The sequence below is a fragment of the Frieseomelitta varia genome, unplaced genomic scaffold, assembly GCF_011392965.1.
Source record: "Frieseomelitta varia isolate USP_RPSP 00005682 unplaced genomic scaffold, Fvar_1.2 scaffold_759, whole genome shotgun sequence".
Classification (NCBI taxonomy): domain Eukaryota; kingdom Metazoa; phylum Arthropoda; class Insecta; order Hymenoptera; family Apidae; genus Frieseomelitta; species Frieseomelitta varia.
This window is the reverse complement of record NW_025110544.1, coordinates 32285-53285: the sequence shown is the minus strand read 5'-3', so window position 1 is coordinate 53285 and position 21001 is coordinate 32285. Positions and strand designations below refer to the sequence as shown.

The 21001-nt window shown below is 35.5% G+C and overlaps 4 protein-coding genes across 8 annotated transcripts; 1 reads left to right on the top strand and 3 right to left on the bottom strand.

The window, feature by feature from the left end:
- Window positions 1–162: 162 nt before the first annotated feature.
- LOC122535735 lies at window positions 163–2005 on the bottom strand. Of its 2 annotated transcripts, XM_043667518.1 has the most exons (4): window positions 1746–2005; window positions 1167–1420; window positions 959–1057; window positions 163–627 (listed from the first exon to the last, which is right to left on the bottom strand). In XM_043667518.1, exons 2-4 carry the CDS (start codon window positions 1416–1418, stop codon window positions 247–249), a joined length of 732 nt encoding a protein of 243 aa, XP_043523453.1. In that variant the 5' UTR covers window positions 1419–1420; window positions 1746–2005; the 3' UTR covers window positions 163–246. The 2 variants fall into 2 exon arrangements, with proteins under 2 accessions (XP_043523453.1, XP_043523454.1); XM_043667519.1 differs by lacking the exon at window positions 1746–2005 and having other exon boundaries at window positions 1167–1653.
- Window positions 2006–2136: 131 nt separating this feature from the next.
- On the bottom strand, window positions 2137–5017 carry LOC122535732. Of its 2 annotated transcripts, none has more exons than XM_043667514.1 (4): window positions 4844–5017; window positions 3132–3418; window positions 2478–3043; window positions 2137–2400 (listed from the first exon to the last, which is right to left on the bottom strand). In XM_043667514.1, the coding sequence occupies exons 2-3, from the start codon at window positions 3405–3407 to the stop codon at window positions 2549–2551; spliced, it is 771 nt and encodes a 256-aa protein (XP_043523449.1). In that variant the 5' UTR covers window positions 3408–3418; window positions 4844–5017; the 3' UTR covers window positions 2137–2400; window positions 2478–2548. The 2 variants fall into 2 exon arrangements, with proteins under 2 accessions (XP_043523449.1, XP_043523450.1); XM_043667515.1 differs by lacking the exon at window positions 4844–5017 and adding an exon at window positions 3703–3721 and having other exon boundaries at window positions 3132–3422.
- Window positions 5018–5569: 552 nt separating this feature from the next.
- Window positions 5570–6693, bottom strand: LOC122535736. Its single transcript, XM_043667520.1, has one exon. It carries the CDS (start codon window positions 6366–6368, stop codon window positions 5658–5660), a length of 711 nt encoding a protein of 236 aa, XP_043523455.1. The 5' UTR covers window positions 6369–6693; the 3' UTR covers window positions 5570–5657.
- A 305-nt stretch (window positions 6694–6998) lies between these two features.
- On the top strand, window positions 6999–20601 carry LOC122535727 (protein AF-10-like). 3 transcript variants are annotated; one of them, XM_043667501.1, is made up of 13 exons: window positions 6999–7533; window positions 7626–7705; window positions 7797–7961; window positions 8039–8236; window positions 8324–8986; window positions 9064–9395; window positions 10171–10647; window positions 10718–10901; window positions 10975–11188; window positions 18675–18827; window positions 18900–19164; window positions 19241–19369; window positions 19740–20601. In XM_043667501.1, exons 1-13 carry the CDS (start codon window positions 7425–7427, stop codon window positions 19831–19833), a joined length of 3063 nt encoding a protein of 1020 aa, XP_043523436.1. In that variant the 5' UTR covers window positions 6999–7424; the 3' UTR covers window positions 19834–20601. The 3 variants fall into 3 exon arrangements, with proteins under 3 accessions (XP_043523436.1, XP_043523435.1, XP_043523434.1); XM_043667500.1 differs by having other exon boundaries at window positions 7000–7533; window positions 19737–20601; XM_043667499.1 differs by having other exon boundaries at window positions 7002–7533; window positions 19762–20601.
- The last annotated feature ends 400 nt before the right edge of the window (window positions 20602–21001 follow it).

Genomic DNA, 21001 nt, shown 5'->3' with positions numbered 1-21001 from the left:
TGATATTATTGAAACTCTGTGATAAAGAGGAAAATTCTCTGATAAAATATTTTTATTTATTCTGAAACAGAATGTGGAACAGACACGTAGAATGTAAAAAATATTTCTACTGGTTCGAATTCATAGTATTGAAAGTATAATTTGCAAAAAAAAACTATAATTAGTATAAGTATCATTTATTTAGTAGCCATTTTAAATGTTACAGTTTTTGTAGACTTAACTCTATCATAGTCGAATGCATTCTGTTCAAAGTTTCAGAACCTGCAACTTGGCTGTCCTATGAACATCTCCTATCCTTTCGGACATTTTTTTGCCACCAAAACTATAGTCGTCGTATCGGGCCTCGTGCAGAACCTGGAAACCCAATTTATCTACGATTCGTTGGCTATAGTTGGAGGCGACCACACAGTAAATTATCTCCGGGAGCACGTGCTGCTCTAGGATGCTACCGTCGATCGATGTTCTCTTGATTGTACCGTTCAAGAGCCCTCGACCGAACTCGATACACTTCTCTACTATTTGGCGGCCGATTCCACGGCCTTGGTACCGTGGATTCGTGCCAAGATAAAACAGCTCCATCGCCCCGTTTACATTGTACCTCTCGAATACATCCACCTTGCTCTGAACCTGTTGTTTTGGACCAAGTAAGGATTAATCTTACATTTGTCGATATCTTTGAGAAAATTTGAAGAGAAAACGCTTTTAATAACGCCATCTTTGCCATTGACAGATACGGTGGTCCCTTTTAATTACTCAAGCAATAGGTCCCTTTAATTGTTCAAGAGACGGATTTATTTCAGTAATCTAACAAATGGATCATCATCAAGTTCAGAAATACGTCTATATCTTTCAAACCTCTAATTAGACTCTGTGATACTAGCAACGCAATTACTGAACAAATTGGGGACGACACTTGATCTAAACGAGGCAATTCAGCCAATAACCAGGGAACACTCACGTCATCGAGAAACTTGATAAGTTCTCTGCACGTTCGGTGCCTCAGGTTCTCTTCTATGAATGTTTCTAGCTCATCTTTCGCACCTTCCTTGGGTTTAGCCTTCAAAGAGATAGAAAACGTTTGGTGAAAAGTACTTTGGAGAAACTTGATTGTTTGAAAGTTGGAAGAGAAGCTACTGAGCTTCTGTGGGAATTGAATAAAAACTTGCGTGAAGCTTGTTAAATGCCACTGCTGCCAATTCGTTCGTCTTCTTGTCAACGGCTATCAATGTGGTACCATCTTTGATGATTTCTTTGAAGATTAGGTTCATCTCCTCTGGAGCACCATCGTCTTCAAACATTCCTAACCCTATTGCTAGATTCTCCTGCTTCATAGTCTGAGCTTGAAGAGCCAAAGCATCTTCTACTTTGTCTCTGGTGAGTAGTTTGTAGACCAGTTCATCGTCCGAGTCCAGGAACATTACTTAGAAGATCGAAAATACCGTCAGTAATTTACTGGAGCTTTTTAATACTTAAATTATGGATCTTTGTGCATTTTATAGGGAACTCTATAGTACAAGAACAATGAAAATTTATATTTCTCAGAAGCAAATGATTCGTGACTGAAAAGCTTTTTTTCAATGGTTGAATTATTTTAGAATTTTGTGAATACTTCTTTAAAAGCCCTCGTAACTAATATTTCCAAAAACTGGATCCCTCTCCCACTTTTATATGGACTGTCCTAACTTAATTTTTGATTATTATTTTGTCAATTTTATTTCAGGTGGTAGGCGGATTGTATCTGTTACCTGCTGTTTTGACAGGCTGATAAAGAGCCAGATAAGAGACACCAGGTGCTAAGATGAGTGGTAGCGATAGCTCAATGATAGATAGACTGGTATTTGAGAGAAAAACGATGTTCCCGGCAGCATGCACGCTGGCGGAATGAAGCTAAATTCGAGTAGTTTATTCCAAGCGACCTACACTCTATTGTTGGTATAGCTCCAGTGTCTTGATAAGTAGCCACCGCTTGATTTTTCAGCGTCCAATTAATGCATACTGGGGAAAACGCTTTTGTTATCTGTATCGCAAAACTGCAAGTAAGACACTGTTATCTTTCATACTGAATACTCTTGCACTATGTAGGACATGATATAAATAATAATTATTACTGACAGAGAAAGAAGAATAATTCGAAAGTGAATTGAACAAATTGTTTATTCCAGAAAAAAGAAAGATATGATAATACTTTGAATAATATTTGTCAGCCCCGTATGCTGACAGAATGTATCTAAATGGCAGTCTTCACTGATAAGCAAATTATTTTTGAACACAGTGCCTGATAACCTGAGAGTACAGTCATGACACTACGATAATCCAATTATCTTTATACTGGGTACAATTTTATATGAAAATATATATATTCTTTTGCATCATTAAAACTAAAATTAATCGGCATCAATTCTTTTATAATAGATAAGCTACGAATATTTATACAAATTTATGTTTCTATAAAAGAAAAACTACAATCTATAATGAAAATTACAATCTATAATGAAAACGCATAAAAATTCGCAATCCAATAATAAATTAGTATCTTAAATAATTAGATTCAGTCTAACAGTTTTTTAGCTACTAAGACACAGTGTTCGTGTTCATCCCCTATCCTTTCACTGAAAGTCTTCCCGTTGAACTCGAACTCTTCGAAGCTAACTGTCACCAGGTTTTCGAATCCACACTTCGCTGCAATTTTCTGTGAATAGTTTGATGTCATCAGCGCAGTCACTAAATTAGGTAGTGCCCTCAGATTACGTATCAAACTGTTATCGTTTATTGTGATTGGTATTTTTACATTGTTCCCGTCTTTCAACTCGTTTGCTATTTTTATGGACGTAGATACCAATAGTTCACCTATTCTGCGTTTCTGATACTTAGGCAACGTAGCCAGAAACATTATTTCGAAGATACAGTCAGTGTTGTAATGCTTGAATAAATTTACTCTGGCATCCATATTGATGATGAAATTCACGAGAGCTTTTGATGATTTATACTTGCAGTTTTCACTGAATATTTCGAAAGCGCTCTTTTCTGATGGACGGGTAAGAACCTGAAAATATATTATACATATATAATATCGAGAGCTGTGTGTGTGTGTGTGATATTATTATTTTGATTTTCTGTTCATGTTTATTTACCTGTATCTTGTTAAAGGCCACTCCAATAACTTCTCCATTGCTCACATTCAAGGCCACTATACTAACTCCATCCTTGGCTGTCTCCAAACAAAGTTCCTCCAGTTCTTCTGATGCACCTGGTTCTGAGAGCAGATTTACTCCCCTGCATACATTCTCGTAGACGAAAAAACTCTTCCTAATGACCTCGAGCGCTCCTTCGAAAGTGTTTTTCGTCAGGGATTCGAATTCAACGGTCTTGTCTTCCGAGGAGCCCCACATTCGGTACGGTGTCGTCATTGTTTCGTGTCCTGAAAGTTCAAATGAGACACAATCCACTTTAGAATAACTAATTTTGTATTAAAACTCAAAAAACTATCATGACTTTACAATACAACGATGAATTTATAAATAAGTAAAAGAAACAGCCAGTATTAAAAAACTATGATTAAAGCTTTCTACGTAATTTGTACAATTCACCATTTCGTACTTTTTTTTTTTTTTTTTAGAAAATTGCTCTTTTATATCAGTAATCGTCAATGATTGATTTAAAGAGAGGGACCGCGACTCTTTTCTAGTATGTATTTCTTCCTCGTCTCGACTGAGAGATGTGTAAACAACGCTGGATCACACCATACTGACGATGATCGGCCACTTGCTAAGATTTGAAAGTAGTTTAAAACTGTCATCAATGTGTCTACATCAATAATATATACAGTGGGATAGTATCTTGTTTCATGTACGCCAAAATTTCCTCAATTTTTCCACTCTTTCTTTCTATTACCATATGTTTTTAAAATACGGATCAAATTGATTCAACGAAATCAGAAATAAAAACAAAATTCGACTGATAAAGAAATAACAATTTTTCAGATTATTGACGGAAAATTTGGATCTCGGATTCCTGTAACGAACATGATTTACGATTTATTACGAGGCCATTAGATAGCAAGGAATTCTTTGGAGTCGAATGAACCCATTATAATCGACAACAAAAGATATAATCGACTGCAAAAGATAGTCGTTAAGAAACGTGATATATGCTAGTCAGCGAACCACATATCTACGTGCAAGGATATGTACTAGTTAGAAGGGGAGAAGTAACCGCAGAAGTAAATTTAGCCAACTCGCAGGTTTTTCAAAGTGCTGTTAACCGTAGGTGATACTAATTTGATTAATCAACGGGCCAAGTCTTTATTGAGAACTGATAATTGAATCATCTAGCAGTGGCGATAAACTTGAAATTCTTTTCCTTGATTGACAAGAAACGATATTCAGTTTATAATGGAACAAGGTAAACTTTTTTATAGGTTTTCGCAATTGGAGATGAAGATTACTAACAATGATGGATTCTTCTAACAGACTGTTTTTTATACAATAGTATAGTGCAATTTTATTTTATTTCATTTCTATTCTGTAACGACAAAATTTTTAACTTTATACTTGTCAACAATTTAAAAAATGTCAAACGTATTGCAATAATAAAAAACTGAACAGTAGAAGATACGTTATCGTTAGAAATGGAACATATACTGTCGTATCTCGCTAAAATTTCGTTCAAATGGATTACCAGGAAATTGTATCGATAACGTCCTAAATACGATCCGATATCCGATGTTTTAAAAAACATGAAAACAAATCGTGAATTTCTTTTCCTTTAAATTTTCATTACCAAATGTTTCAATTTATATTATCGAAAGAAATTTATTAAAAAAAGGAACAAATTTTTTAATCACAATAATATAATTTTCTTTGTTGTATATACAATTGTAGACTGTATAACGTTTTCTAAAATCTCGATTACGCTTGTCTGGACGAATTACAATTTGACCTGTAATTTTATACCGCGATCTAACACGCAAAATTGTACATATATAACCATTTCGATTCGCGGGTCTTTCAATGCAGAAATCGTGATATGTATGTACTTCCCATGTTGAGATATTGATGGAATATGTTCTTTAGCCAACGTTGTCACATTTTACGGCAATGAAACAAATGACAAATGTTTCTTTGAGAAAGGATTGACGATTGGATCGTATCCAGCCAGGCCAGTTGTCCACTTTCTAATACCATTGTTCAATATTTATAAATATTTAAGAGTACAATAAAATAAATTAGAAACTGTTGCAGTTGATGATTGCAAATGATTACCACAGGTAAAAGATATATCTTTATATCTACATACATGATAGACAACAATTAATAACTAGTAAATTCTAGTGTGGAACATAATTTCTTTAAATTAATTGATGACTGAAATATAGTAAAATAAATTATTTAACACAAAATTAAGTTAATTTAATATTCAGTACAAAAACTATCTAAATAACATGTCCTAGATAAATAACGTTTATTGACAATATATATTCGTTATTTTTTATTAATCATTACTGCGCTACACACAGCGTATATTCTTCATTATCCTTAAACTAGGAATAACAAATAAAAGGTATAAAACATTCGATTTTGGCATCGTGTATTTCTTTCTGTCGAAAATATACATGTTTATATCTTTTTGTAGAATGAAAAAAAGGTGTCTGGAGAATCTCAAGCAAGTTGCAAGACCATCACAGAAACAACGTTATGCGGCGGAGTGTCTTGGAAAATAGGTTGGCCATCATCGTCCTTGTAATGCAACAGATCTACGTCCATGATGCTTTTCAGGCCAAGTTTCTCCGCCGCCTTTTTCGAATACAACGATGTATAGACTCCGAATATGAATCCGACGTCCTGCATCGTATCTTTTGCAGAGGAAATTCCCGCCGCCATCAATGATCTTGAAAGTCCTTGTCTACGGTGATCTTTGTTCACAGCAACCGCGTAAAACTCCACTGCCTTTTTGCAGTTCGGATACCTTCCGTACAAATCAGCCTTCTCACCGATCTCAGATAAATAATTAAAATATCGTTTCATTAATTTATTTTTTGGCGGGTTGTTGGTGAACGCTGCGGAAACGCCATCAACGCCGTCGTTACATTTCGAATTTCCACTGACTATCATCAGATTTACCCCGACAATTTTCCCCGACGATTTTTCGATCGCTACGATGCACGGTGAGAAAGCAAAAATCGCTCGTATAAGTTGCTCGTGGTCGATTCTCATTATTTCTTCGTCCTCGGTTGTCAACGAATTATTGTCTCTCAGACTTTTCAACATTGTCTCCTCTTTGTCGAAATTTTCATGTAAAAGAGACAAAATCTCAGACAGATGAGCGTCATTCGCCCATTCAAGGATATATTGATCGTTATTCGATTCCATTCTTCCTACCGATATCCTTTGAGAACGAAGTTGTCAATGAATTAGAAATCTACTTTACCGTATTTTTTATTTCATCGAATAGTTTATTTTTTCACTTGAGGTAGACTGGCGATTTATTTTACTGTAGTTTACCTATGTATGTCGCGATTAATTGCACGATTTGTTTATGTTGATAAAAATATCTTGCAACTCAATATTTTTGGTTACATCACGATTACGTCGTTGAATGGGCCCACGTTACTCGAGTGTAAATTCTTGGAAGGTATCAGGTTAAAGCCGTGCGCTAGGCCTCTGATTGGTCAATACTGGAATTCGAATCTCTTCGAAGTATTTTTTTTTTTTATTTTTTTTTATTATTCTTACGTTCTTTCTAGTCTTATACTTCTTGTACTCTGAAATTTAGAACATGAAAGAAAAAGAAGTTAGTGCCGAGCGTAGTGAAAACACTTAAAAATCTGTGAACGAATGAAGAAAAACCTGTGATGATTTACACTTGAACACTTGAATACTTGCCAACGAGAGGAAGCAGAAATTTCTATCGTCGAGCTGGGAGTAATTATTTGCACTTCGTGTTGCAGAAAAAGTTGATCGTTGTCCGATTTTCGAACGCGCTCTTCCATTTTCGCGGCAGAGCGCGAGGTTGCGCGTGCGCACGCCAGGCGCCACTACAAAATAAGATGGCTGACCAACGAAACAAATAGAGCGCCGTTGTAAATAACAAACTGTCCGATCACGTTTCGAAACGGTATTTCTTTAAAGAACAGGCAGTGTACGGTACTCTGGAAGCGCCTCGGTCTCGGTGCTTCGTGTTTCCACGGTGTGGAATCGTGCGGGCAACGGACAACGTGCAGTCGTGCATTCCAAGCCACGATTCACCGTTGAATGCGTCACGCGTGTCCACGAGCTTCGAGAGGAACAGTTTAGGAAAAAAAAGCCAAAAATCACACATCGCCAGGATGCAATTACGAAAGCGAGGTTACCTCGCAATACATCTCCGCTTACGGCTCGCCTAGCTCCTCATGCTAGTCTCGTCTTCCGAATTGCTTGGAACACAGCATGAAGGAGATGCTTGGAGGGTGCTGCGTGTGTTCTGACGAGAGGGGTTGGACTGAAAATCCACTAGTGTATTGTGATGGTCAAGGTTGTACTGTTGCTGTACACCAAGGTTTGTCTATCACTCTTCATCCTTTAACTGCTTTAAATTGCAATTAGATTAAAAGTATGAGATTATGATGTTACATTCCAATGTTGTTGCAGCTTGTTACGGTATTGTTACGGTACCCACGGGACCATGGTATTGCAGGAAATGTGAGTCACAGGAACGTAGTGCTCGTGTAGTAAGTTTTAAAATTCTTATTGCTTCGTGCAATAGTCACGTGATTGATTCCAAGATTACATTAGTCACGTAATTGTTAAATTCCTTTGCAGCGTTGTGAGTTGTGTCCAAGCCGAGATGGAGCTCTTAAAAGGACTGATCAGGCTGGCTGGGCACATGTGGTATGTGCTCTGTACATACCTGAAGTTAGGTTTGGTAACGTGACAACGATGGAGCCAATTATTTTGCAATTGATACCATCGGAGAGATTTAGTAAGGTAAAAACTTCCCAAAGTAAAATGTACATTTGGTAATGATTATTTAATATGAAGTATATGTAATGTGATTATTACAGTCATGTTACATTTGTGAAGAACAAGGAAGAGGCAGTAGAGCAAATGTAGGAGCCTGTATGCAGTGCAACAAGACTGGCTGCAGGCAGCAATTTCATGTTACTTGCGCTCAGGCTCTTGGGTTGCTCTGCGAAGAAGCTGGCAATTATCTAGATAATGTTAAATACTGTGGATATTGTCAGCATCATTATTCGAAATTGGTGTGTGTCTGATACTGTTTGAAACCAAATTTCATTAAAATCGGAATCAATTGATTTCCAATAACAATTTGATCGTTTCACTTGCAGAAAAAAGGTGGTAACGTAAAAACAATACCACCTTACAAACCAATACCTGCTGATAATGGTTCGTCAGACTCGTCTCCTGAAAAGGAAGCAGAGACCCCGATAAAATCTTCGTCAAGTGGTAAACGAAAGAGTTCAAGTTCCAAATCTGCTACAAATTCTAAAAACAAATCGAATACTAGTCCAAGTCTAGAAATAAATGGCGTTGCTGACGACAAAAGCAGTAGCGGCCGTAATACACCCAAAGACAACACCACAAATTCCAGTAAATTCACCACTTCAAACTTCGTAGAAACAATCGTCACCCAATCGGAGAGTGTGTTCGGACATGATGGTACCACGTCCACTACTGCTGCGGTGGCTGCTACCATTAAATCCGGATCAAACTCGAGCTCCGGCCATAAAAATAGTGGACAAACAAAATCGAACTCTTCGTCATCAAATAAAACATCGAGCCACAGTAAAAAAAGAAAGACAGGAGCGCGAACGCCAACGGTAATAGGAAATGAAAATTCAAACCAATCGGTGAGTTCCGAAGCTAGCGGTTCGGTTGTAATTGCTGTAAGTTCTGTTGTACAGCAAGCTGTATCGAGCAATAATGTACAGACAACTATAACTGAAGCGACAAGCTTAAGCACAACCACGGAGCCAGAAAAATCGAAGAAAGTAACTAAGAATTCATGTAATTTTCATTAAGAAGCTTGTGCTCCATATGATTTATATTTCGAAATTTTCTTATTAAGTTAAAGGTGGAGAGCCCCCTGCAGTCATCGTCGAGCACTCCAGTCACTACCGAAGTGACTACCACACCTGTGATAATGGCAGTAACGCAGTCTCAATCATCGATTGTTACTCAGTCACCGACAACCACATCAAACAGTATAGTCGTATCTGTTCCATTAACCGCAACATCATTATCTAGTACTGTACAGAGCGTGGTGACGAGTGCCCCAACGCTTTACCAACAATTGCAACAGAGTATCATAACTACCGCAGCCACCACACAATCCAGAACAAGTGCTATGTCAAATTCCGAAAGATTTATCGCGGAAGAAGCTCCTATTAAGAGGTCTCGGTAAGTTTGAATTCAAATTTTGGTGCTGGTATTTCATCCACATTATTAATAATGTTCATAATTATTATCATTCTCGTTGAATTAATATCATTGTTACGTAATTGTATTCGTAATACGTGTATGTAATTGGAATACAGAGGGAAAATAATCGGGAAATTCTTTAGATTAATACGAATAATTTCAAATGCGCGCCAAAACGGAAGATATCAAAATGGCTGATTAGGTGGATAAACAAGCCTCTTTGTTTTTAACCTCTTCTTGCGTTTCGTAAATATATTCAGGTAGAAAAAATCTTGTTGTATGTGGATTTATGGTACTATGCAAAATATCGTTTCATCGAGGATGCGACTCTGTTGTTTAAAATCACCGGAGAACATCGTGGCGATTGGAAAACGTTTGCAACGAATTACGAATTGCACGAGTGCAAAAATGTATTCAGAACAATTTTTTATTTTATCTTTGTGTGATGTAAATTGTAAACTTCTGAAGAAAAGTTATTGTGAATGTTTACTGTGATTTTGTTTGTCCTCTAATTCGTCTTTACGGGCACTTTGAGGTTATGTTGGTTTTTTCTACTTCAAAGAGCCTCAAGGGCAATGAACGAAGGAAAGGAGTAACGTGAAAGGAATAAATAGCGGTTAATATTATTTCAAATTTTGCGTAAAGAATCAACTTTCCGAAATTTCTCAAGTATTCTTAGTTTCAAGGCCGCAGAAAAAAAGCAGTTAATCAATGCGACAAAATAAATTAAATTTACGTTTCGTTGCTTTCTCAGTTCTCAATCGTCAGATAAACAAGAAAAGCCTCGCAAACTAAAACGTGGATCATCAAATAGTCAACCAGCACTGCCACAGTCACAGATGCAACAGCATCAGCAGCAATCTCAATCAGCAGCTTCATCCGTGGTAACGTCAGTATCTAGCAATGCAGTAGTAACAACGTCTAAGCGAGGAGGAAGAAGTAATCATCAAACTCCTCCACCTGCTGTAACTGTTGCACCTGTATCATCCATTATCCAAGGACCAACACTTTGTAGTGGTCATTTTAGTAACATTGGTTCTGTATCTGCAAACACTATGGGCCCTACTGTCAAGGAATCTCCACCCAGCAGTCCCGGTTCTGAGAGTATGAGCAGTAGTGGACCAGGAAGGAGGAAAAGAAAAGGAACCAGTGCAGCTTCAACGACGCCAACACCTTCTGCATCCACTACTCCGACGCTTACGAACCCAAAAGAGGAAAAGGATGTGAAACTGTAAGAATCACAGACGATTGCCATAAATGTTTTATATTATTGTACATATTCTAATTTGTAGTAATATCAGATTTCAGAATGGAGTTAGTGCACCACATATGCTCGGAAATCAGTTGAACCCGACATCCACGATGGCACAAAAAATGTCTGATACTCTCTCCCAAGAACTCGAAGCACATTCTATTTTTACGGAAGCTAATAATTCCACAACGAATTTAGTTGGTCCGCAGCTACATAGTCGAGTAATTGCATCTGTAGGTGTCTTGAAAATAAAATATAGCAGGTATTTCGAGATTTTGCGTTTTAACAATGATACATATTTTATAGATACGATCCAATCAATCAGGTGCACCGCCCACATCATTTTCTTCAGTTTTTAATACTACTACCAATACTAACACAAACAATAGCTCGGGCGCTAGCACAACCAGTACTGGTGCTTTAGGCAGTGGAGCAATACCCCAAACGCTCGACCAACTTTTAGAGAGGCAATGGGAACAAGGAAGTCAGTTTCTGATGGAACAAGCCCAGCACTTTGATAGTGAGTGTACGGCAATGAAAAACATGCTTTCAGTCATACGGGTTTGGTAAAATCGGGTGAAATCGGGGATTTTCATTTTTTTTTTTTTTTTTTTTTTTTTTTCTGGATTATTAATATCAAGACATAGTCATCTTGCGTAGTCTTTGTTGCATTACGATTTTCATGTTCACGTCGCTAATCAAAATTTGAATCGTTTAAGCAAATATTCGTCTACATTTTCTTTTTTTATTTCTTCTTGGTTTCTCATTTCGTTTAGATGAAGATTCTCATATTGTTTCTACGTATAGTTTGCGTTATAATGTAATTATATATAATACAATGATATATTATATTTTATTATTATATTTTAAAATATAATAACATATTTTATTATTGTATTTAATATTATATTTACATTGAATAATATATTTTATTATTATTATATTTTGAAATGTAATAATATATTTCATACGTATCGTAGTTTTATGTCAAGTTTGACGAGTATTTAGATTACGTTTGCTCAAACATTGTTCAAATTTATGTTTGCATGCTGCATTCACATGATCAGCACCACGCACACTAACTCGTAACAGTGGTCCTTATGTACGGTGCACCCAAGTACAAATTTTGATTAACTGATAAAATCGAAATCAAAGTCCGACCGCTGACTCTTCCAGCTTGAATTAGTCGATCGTGGTGTCGTCAAACCAATAATTAATCGATCTTTTCAATTCGTAGAAATGTATTATCAAAATACACGCACATTATAATAACATAATTAATATATAATATAATATAATTATTATTATATAATTAATACAATTAATATTAATATTAAAATATTATAATATTAACATAATTAATCAAATTAATATTAATATTGAAATATTATAATATTAACATAATTAATAAAATTAATATTAATATTAAAATATTATAATATTAACATAATACAATTAATATTAATATTAAAATATTATAATATTAATACAATTAATATTAATATTAAAATATTATAATATTAATACAATTAATATTAATATTAAAATATTATAATATTAATATAATTAATATTATTAATTACATATACAAAATACATATTACTGTACGTAAATATACACGTGATAAGATTAAAGATCAAAAATAAAGATAAAGTTAAAAGAAAACTTTTGAAGAAGTCTGGACGATTGTGCAAAACAATGTACTTTTATCTTTTATATACATAATTGTCGATAATTGTCTTTCATCTAATATATAATTGTCGATTTACGATTTGACGACTCCACATCAAGACTGAAACTTTAACTAATCATCTATCTCACTGAAGAATGCACTATTCGGGATATATTAACGATGCTAATTCCGTGTAATTGTTGCTTTTACAGTAAGAATCACGAAGTTCCTGCAAAAGATAATGCTGGTCGTCGGCAAGTCGAAACCCGCTCAGGTTTAACCGCAGTCAGAATGGACCTTCAGCCTCCACAACGATGACTTCCGGTCCCAAGAGAACCAGACGCCACTCGGGAAGTTCAGGGAGCACTTACTACCGAAAGAAATTCACTTCACTTCACGTTCACCCGGCGGACAAATTTGAGAAATCTACGCAGACTGTACAACAATATTCGGCTCTGGTTTCATTCATCTCAACTCGGATAGTAAAATGTAATAACTTTGGAATTTAGAGTCTTTCGCACCTGAGAGTCTGTAGAGAGTAAGATTCTCAAATTTTTCACCGGATTGCAAATGATATTTATTTGAATTTCAAAGAGTTGATCGAGCTCTGCAAGCTCTGTCTTTAATTATCCACGAATGTAGACTGTGTATTTTTATTATATTTTATAAAAAACGTGCACAAAGAGCGTTACTCCCTAGCGGACGAAACAAGTATTTGTATTTAATTTCCATTCCATTGAGCGAGAACATAAATTTTGCATAAAAGTACACAGTCTGGTTCACAGAACATTTGAAATTTTTCCCTGTTGATTTCCCGAGTGCAACGAGCGTCCTTATTGGAGGCAGCCATATCGAATTAGGACGCCTAGCAGTTGACAGTGTCACCGTGCGAGAAATCTGGTTCTCTCGTCTCGGACGACGTCTTTGCATCAAACTGGTTTTAAGATATCGGCGATAAATTATCATCCACGCGATTCCAACGCGGAGGTGTAACATCATAAACAACCAACGGCCACGAAGAAATTAAAAGAAAAGAAAAAAAGAAGAAGAAGTATAATATTTTGACACGTCAAGGGGCGCCAACAATCCAGCAAGTGGCTAGGAAAGGAAAACGTGATTTGCTCCTCTTGATTGGACACGTGGATGCACGACTTGAGAGAGAGAGACGTTTTATTGTTATCATACCATTTCATTGCACATTGTATCATGTTCATTCTCGGTGATCTTCGAGACCCTTCGTTTCTGTTGTTTTTTTTCTGCTGAATCTAATTATTAATTACCCAATGTTTGAGTTCAGTAGTCTCTTCCCGCTATTGAATATTATATGTATAATATAATATATAATAATATAAGATATTATAATATTATAATTTATATAATATTAGTACTATATTATAATTTATATTATATTTATAATTATTGTAATATAGTAATATATTATAATATTATTATTTATATTAGTACTATATTATAATTTATATTATATTTATAATTATTATAATATAGTAATATATTATACATAATATTTTATATAATATAAAAAGCAAATCATTTGCAGTCTTTATGCAAACTTGTGCAACTTTATTCAACAAGTAATTCTTACTGAATTTTTCAACTGCATACCGAGAGATTGCTCGTCGATCTTCAGAATTCGAAGGGGGCTTAGAAAGGAATCACGTTGCTGTTCCCGATTCGCGCGACACCGCGTCGCATTTACTATGAATTTTTACAAATTTTACCTTGAATACGAATTTTATATGATGCTAGTTTAATTTGCGTTGTTTTTTAATCAACAAATTAACATCGAAGTTCTCGTTTCTCCTGGAGAAACTCTACTTTTTTCGAACTGTGTCGTTCGTCGAAAAATCGAAAGAAACAAGTTTACATATTGCGTGCGTGTAATACTGAAATAATAACACGTGGTATACTACAAGCAATTACTGAATAGTTCGCGGATTTATGGTTGAAAACGAACGAAGAAACGAAGGGTGAGATCATCGTAGCGCGCTGGCACTCGACCGCATAATACAATAATTAATCGCGTTTTACTGCCACCGTCGTTGGCGCGTGCACCATAAACACACCATAGAATCGCCAGCGAAATTTCGATTTACGTGAGAACGGACAGTCACTCGAGTGGCTCTGGCTACTCGAAACACTTTTTCCCCCCTCTCTTTTTACTTCCTTTTTTTTTTTTTATTAAATTTTGAACGCACGTTTCACAGAAAAAGGAAACGATGATAAGAGAAAGAAAGATTTTAGTTTCGCGTTGTCGCGAAGAACAGGGCGGATGTTCAGGGTTTTTATACGTTTTTTTTTTCTTCTTTCTCTCTTTAAGCGATTTTAGAACGATTTTACTCGATCTTCTAGCATTTTCTTTTTTTTCTTCTTCTTCTTTATCGATCATTCCACTGTATCTTTTTTTTTTCGTTTTCTTACGATAAATGCACGCAGCGTGAGTGGAGCAAGAGATGCAAAAGGGAAGATTGCGCCGAGTTTAATATTTAAATCTTCAACTGGTAGGCGAGTGAAGAAGTTTTTCAATTTTTCTCGTCTGATTGCGAAACTTGATTGTATCAACGCATTCGATAAATACTTGATTATTGTAATTAACGCATGTACAGAACTGATTAGATCGCTCAAAGATCGCGTCTCGACTGTTGTGTGCCGGTGAAAAATTTATTCTTTTGTACTTCTCGACGGGAGAAACGTGGCAGACTGACAAGAAATGAAAAAAAAAAAAAAAAAAATAGAAGCTTCGTTCAAATAACAGACAAAAGGAATTGCCGAAAACTCTGCTGCGTTTCTTCCAGTTTCTCTAAATTGAAATTGTCTTGAACTTTGTACGTTTTACTTTCGCTTTCGTGCAAAACGATTTTTAAACGATGTGGATTTGTAAAAGGGGAGGGGAAGGGGATAAATTCGAGATGAGAGAATAGAAATTAAATTGCGATGGAAAATTGAAGAGACCCTCAGTGTGGTGTACCAGTTGAGGATTGTGGCTTCTTGTGAATCCAAAGAGAAAAGAAGCCACGACACTTTTTTTTTTCTTTCTTTCTTTGTGTGCGTTTTACTAAACAGCAGGAGGGAAAATATCAGTCAGCTCGTAAGAATTTGTCCAGATCGAACGAATTCTGATTTAGCCGACAACGCTAAGAGAATTATCTTAAGACTTAACGCTTTGTCTCGCTCACGATCGCTCATAGACACCATTGTTTACGCGCTGTGACTTTCATTTCACGTGTTCTTCTCGGAAGAAGAAATTTTCGGACAAATTCAATCGCTGAATTCTCGCCGAGATGCGAGAAAACAATTGACAAAAACTGTGAGATTTAGATTTGCGGGAAATTACTTGGCGACGAACGCAACATATCTCGAAAAATGTCACGATGTGTAAATGTTTTCGAAGTGTAAATTATCTTTTACTTTAAGAAAGTTACAATCGTCGCGTTTTCTTCTTTCTTTCTTTTTTTTTTTTTTTTTTTATTTCGTAAAGTTTCTCACGTCGCGGTTTTCAAGTTTTTCGTTTGCAATCTTTTTCGAAAAAGACCGACAAATTCTGAGACCTCGAAATTTTGTTTTTTTTTTTTTGAGTCACTGAGAATTTTAATTCGACGATTGTTCGTGAAAGGAGAACGAGCGAAGGGAATTTATTCTCATCGAGACAAGTGAAAGAGGAACGACAAAATTCCAGCATATCTGTAGCGAAACTATCCTAGGACCAAGCTAAAGCTAAGCTTTTTCTAAAAAAAAAGAAAAAAAAAAGAAACAAATATGGAGTCATCTCTCGGAGCCAGATCTCGTCTAATTTAACGAAACGTCCTGCTGCGTCCACAATCCTAAACTAATTTACAGTTAGTCACATTTGTCGAAACTTGCAAGCCTCGGCGGTTCGCCAGTTGCAAATTTTCCCTCGAAAACGTGACACCTCTGATGGGCAGAAAATCATGATAAGCGAATCAACCAGTTAAATTTATTATTTCTTAGAAAATGGTACTTACATATTTTAAAAAAATTCGCAAATTTCTGAACTCTTTTTGAAATAAAAACGATTAATTTATCGAGTCGCATTGAAGAAATGAAAAGTTTCCAAGTTGGCAAGTTTTCTTCGCTCTTCTTCATACATTCAGCAATTTAAACATAATTAAATGCCGCAGGTTCTACGAGTCGATTGATTTATTATTATTTCTAAATCTAGCATTTTCTTCAATACAGATTCCAATCTGTGAGAGAATCGTGTTTCTCGCAAAGAAATTTTGGTAATTGTGGTCCGACTTGTACTGCAACTTTCTGTACATTTCGATACTAATCGCCGATGCTAGTTAAAAAAGAAAAATTTGAGAAATTTGAGAAAATTGTTTCATAAATTGATAAGTAAGAAATAACCACGACTTTTACCCTAATTCTTCCATTGAATGTTAAAATAGGAAAAAAAAAAATGAAAGACGAATCGTCGAGGCTCTCGATTACGATTAATCTAGTTTCCCTAGTTTAGCTGCGTTTTTTTTATGGAACATACTTCAACGATCATCGTGAACTCTCGTGGAGAACTATCGATCAGGGTGTTCATCGTCACCGTGGCCTAGTCGATCCTCGACAGTTTTAGCATTTCGTTTAGATCGTTTAGGATTTAAGAAGCCGTGTATAGCTTATAAACTAAGCGCCAGGTGCATCTCTTTAAATACGAAAGTACGAAGTGAGAATATTTAAAAAATCAATCACGAACATTATGAACTGCCAACTGAATAAATTTAGAAAAAAATCACAAGTACACCAGTTGCGACATTGAAGCATCACTTTACGTCATATGGTAATATAATCAGTGATTCTCGAAAGTATCTCGAAAAAAAAAAAAAAAAAATATATGATTCATCGAATTGTGCTCGGCGCAATTTTTAATTCGCCCGATTCCAATTGACAATCTTCGTTTATACGAATAATGAAATTTATCTACCAATGTTTCAACGAAATCTTTATCGGATCTCGATCGAGTTCAATTTTTAATCGAATTGATAACTTCCAAGAAAGAGAAAACCAGCGCCACTGGACTGACACTAGCGGTATTTTTTTTAAAAAAAATAAGTTCCAATAGTTGAACGAGGAGGAATTGTATATTTTCTCTTCAGTGACGGTGTCGATGGCCACTCTGACGCACGTGACAATAACGCATCTATCAATTAATTAGTTCGATGTAAGTAAGATTAAAGAAAAAAAAAGAAAAAAAAAAAGAAAAGAAAAGAAAAGAGGAGAAGAAGAAATGACAAGAACGAAAAGAAGAGATGAAACAGTTCGCCGGGGTTCGATCTTTGTGTTGTTTCTTTGTGTTGTCGAAATACCAGCTTGTAACTTGAAATGGCTTGCGAGAAGGAAGTGAAGAAACGTTTGTTTCCATTCACTTTACTCTACACGTAATGACGGTTGCATCGTTTTTTAACGCAACTTCCGGGATCTTGAAGAATTCCAAAGTCACGATGAAACGTTTAGAGATAGAGATAGAGAGAGGTTGTATTATTTTTATATTGTACATATAACAATAATATAACAGTGTAAAATACGTGCAAAGTTCGAAGAGAATGAAAGAACCGGAAGTTGAGGAATCCTCCCACTCTATAAAGTGAATTTCATTCGTCAGAAAAGTCAAAGAATCCGCGGAAAAGGAGTTGGAAAGCACGTCAACAAACATTGAAGTATATCGAGTGATAAAAACGCTGCAACCACTGTTTGCGAGTGTATCTGATACGTGCGAGTTCTTGAGGGAGCGCGTAATTTAAGAGACGACGTGAAAGCAGGCAGTAGCTTAGGATCTAAACAAATGAGATAAGAATGAGATACCTTATGGGACGAGCAAACTGTGACAATATATTATATTATATAATACACATGTTACTTCCGCCAATCCTTTCAATCCTGCAGCATAAATTCTTGCTGAGTGACTAAAATCAGCTTTTGTGAAAAGAAGCAAGAAGAAGAAAAAAAGAAATAGAATATCATTGATAATGGAAGATTGTTTGAAAAAAAAAAAAAAAAAAAAAAGAGAAATTGGTGAAGGCAAATATAATACAAAAGCATTGAAAAGAAATACTGTTTGTTTGTTTGTTTTTTTTTTTTTTTNAAAAACATGCTTTCAGTCATACGGGTTTGGTAAAATCGGGTGAAATCGGGGATTTTCATTTTTTTTTTTTTTTTTCTTTTTTTTACTGCATCTTTTTTGTAACAGTAAGTTTATATATTAAAAATATTTAACTAAAATGCTAAATATGTGTTGCTTTCTAGTTCATGTTTGATTCACTAACACTTGTACGGATTAAAACAGAATGTAAAATTCCTTTTACAGTCGCTTCTTTACTTTCGTGTCTTCACCAATTGAGAGCAGAAAATCTTAGATTAGAGGAACATGTAAATAGTCTTCTGCAGAGGAGAGATCACTTATTGGCTGTGAACGCTAGACTTGCAATTCCTCTGACGACTCAGCCTAGTACCCATCCAGGTAATTTATTTCACTTTTCCATATTCATTTCTTCTAATCATCATCCCAAAAATCAATCTTCTTAAATTATAGTGAACAACATACATCCAACAGTCAACCCATCGCATCCCAATGTCCCACATCCCGAAGTCCCACCAGGAGCTGCAGCCCCTGTTCCAAGAGTGAGTAGGGAACCGCGAGTAAACAACACATACATGCCTCACTCAAGCTCCAGTAATCATTCTACAACACTGGAAAATGGCCTGCCTCCGGATCCATCACCTCCTGCTGCAGCTTCACTCTCACAGTACCAGCACAGGACATCGTTGGTTGCACCCCAGCCAAGTCCAACGATCAGGTAACGTATCTGTCCTCTACCTGATATCACACATACTGAAGCTGCAAGTTTGTTTTTCTCAAATTATTGTGAACAGACACAGTCCAGCTGGGAGCGCATACCACCAAGGGCAGCCTAGTAATATAGTGTCTCCGGCACCGACTAGTAATTCTGGTGTGGTCAGGAATTCGTCCGTTACACCAGATCCTCTGCGTGGAGTACCAAGGTAAAAAATGATCGAATAACGTATAATTCAAAAATATAAATTTATTTGAAAATAGATAAAACTTCCTACATTTTTTCTTTTTTTAATTTTAATGTCACTTTACGGTTAAAAAGGAATACAATTACATATGTAATATAATTTGATTTAGTACACATTTAATACAATTTAATATAATTTTTAACGTCTTAATATTACACCAAGCAATATTCCTTAATATATATAGAAAATAAAAATGTATCATCTATCATGTTTTTCATCTGAGATTCATCAGATAAATAAAAAATAAATATCAGATTTAAATAAAACTTAGGATTGGAAATATATACGACCGAGTGAAATATATAGTTATATTCTTTTCTGTGAAAAGTAGGTGGAGTTTTGATACGTTTCAGGTCAGTGCCACAGTCGTCGAGCAATTACATGACTTCGATGTACCAGCCCACAATGTCCAGTTTGACAAGTAATCATAACCTTCATTCACATGGACCTTCTCCACCCAGCCATGGACCGCCTGGAAAACCTAGCTGAAGATAGGTAGAAAACAAGGAAGACTATGCTATGTCCGACAATAGCAAATACAGTGAGACATAGTCGTTGGCTCGACGAAGAAAAAAACGAACACAGGGAAATCGTTTGTCCTTTGTGCTTCTTTGCTGATTGATTGGATCTCTGACTGGTCTCTGCTCGATAAAGTGTGATCAACGATAGATTCGAAAACTTGTTAACTGGAAAAAAAGAAGTCTATGCTACGCGAGGAGAAAATATTTGCATTTATAAACACGTGATTCGCAATTTTATTCCATTTGAGTGAGTAGAGCTGATCCATGAGTTTATACGTTTCTATTGTTTCTCGGCGAATGTTTGAGAGCGTTGTTTTATCAGGTCGAATCAAAGATTAGGTTCGTGATAATACCACAATTATTACGATAAAAAAAAAAGCCTTTCGAACGAAGAAGCAATCTGTAGAAATAGAAACACAGTTTTCTTTTTTTCATTTTCATTTCGTTTTTCTCCTTTGGTTGCACATCATCGAGCACGTCTGAGACAATCTTTACATCATCATCATCTATCATTGTCATCGGCAACGTGTGATGTAAACAGTAAAACCGCAGATGTACAAATTTTAGATTATAAGTTAATCTATCGCGACGAATAGCAATAATAAAACGAAGTAGGTGTACATTTTATATTAAAAAAAAAAATGCAAAAAAAAAGAGAACGAGAAAAATTGCGTATGAGTCTGGTGGTACAACAAAGTCGCCCGTTTCTTTTTCTACAAAGGCATCTCTTTTTGTAGACATTTCGTCATTGTCATCTAATGAATGAACAAAAACTCGTTTCTCGGGTTTTCTTCAGCGCACCACTGTCGACACAGTCGCAATTAAATGGCTACACCTTTAATATTACAATGTAAATGTCTCGTAATTGATCCGTTTCACGGCCAGACCGATATATATATATATATATATATATATATATATATATATATATATATATATATATATATAGAAAATATATAAAATATATATATATATATAAAATATATAAAATATATATATATATATATATATATATATATATATATATATATATATATATATATATATATATATATGTATATATATATATATA

Coding starts and splice junctions, on each gene's coding strand:
- LOC122535735 (XM_043667518.1), bottom strand. CDS start 1,418: ATGTTCCTGGACTCGGACGATGAACTGGTCTACAAACTACTCACCAGA. Junction 1,058..1,166: donor TGGCATTTAACAAGCTTCAC/GCAAGTTTTTAT, acceptor ATCTCTTTGAAG/GCTAAACCCAAGGAAGGTGC. Junction 628..958: donor TTATCAAGTTTCTCGATGAC/GTGAGTGTTCCC, acceptor CCAAAACAACAG/GTTCAGAGCAAGGTGGATGT.
- LOC122535732 (XM_043667514.1), bottom strand. CDS start 3,407: ATGACGACACCGTACCGAATGTGGGGCTCCTCGGAAGACAAGACCGTT. Junction 3,044..3,131: donor TGGCCTTTAACAAGATACAG/GTAAATAAACAT, acceptor ATATATTTTCAG/GTTCTTACCCGTCCATCAGA.
- LOC122535736 (XM_043667520.1), bottom strand. CDS start 6,368: ATGGAATCGAATAACGATCAATATATCCTTGAATGGGCGAATGACGCT.
- LOC122535727 (XM_043667499.1), top strand. CDS start 7,425: ATGAAGGAGATGCTTGGAGGGTGCTGCGTGTGTTCTGACGAGAGGGGT. Junction 7,534..7,625: donor TACTGTTGCTGTACACCAAG/GTTTGTCTATCA, acceptor ATGTTGTTGCAG/CTTGTTACGGTATTGTTACG. Junction 19,370..19,761: donor CCTCTGCGTGGAGTACCAAG/GTAAAAAATGAT, acceptor GATACGTTTCAG/GTCAGTGCCACAGTCGTCGA.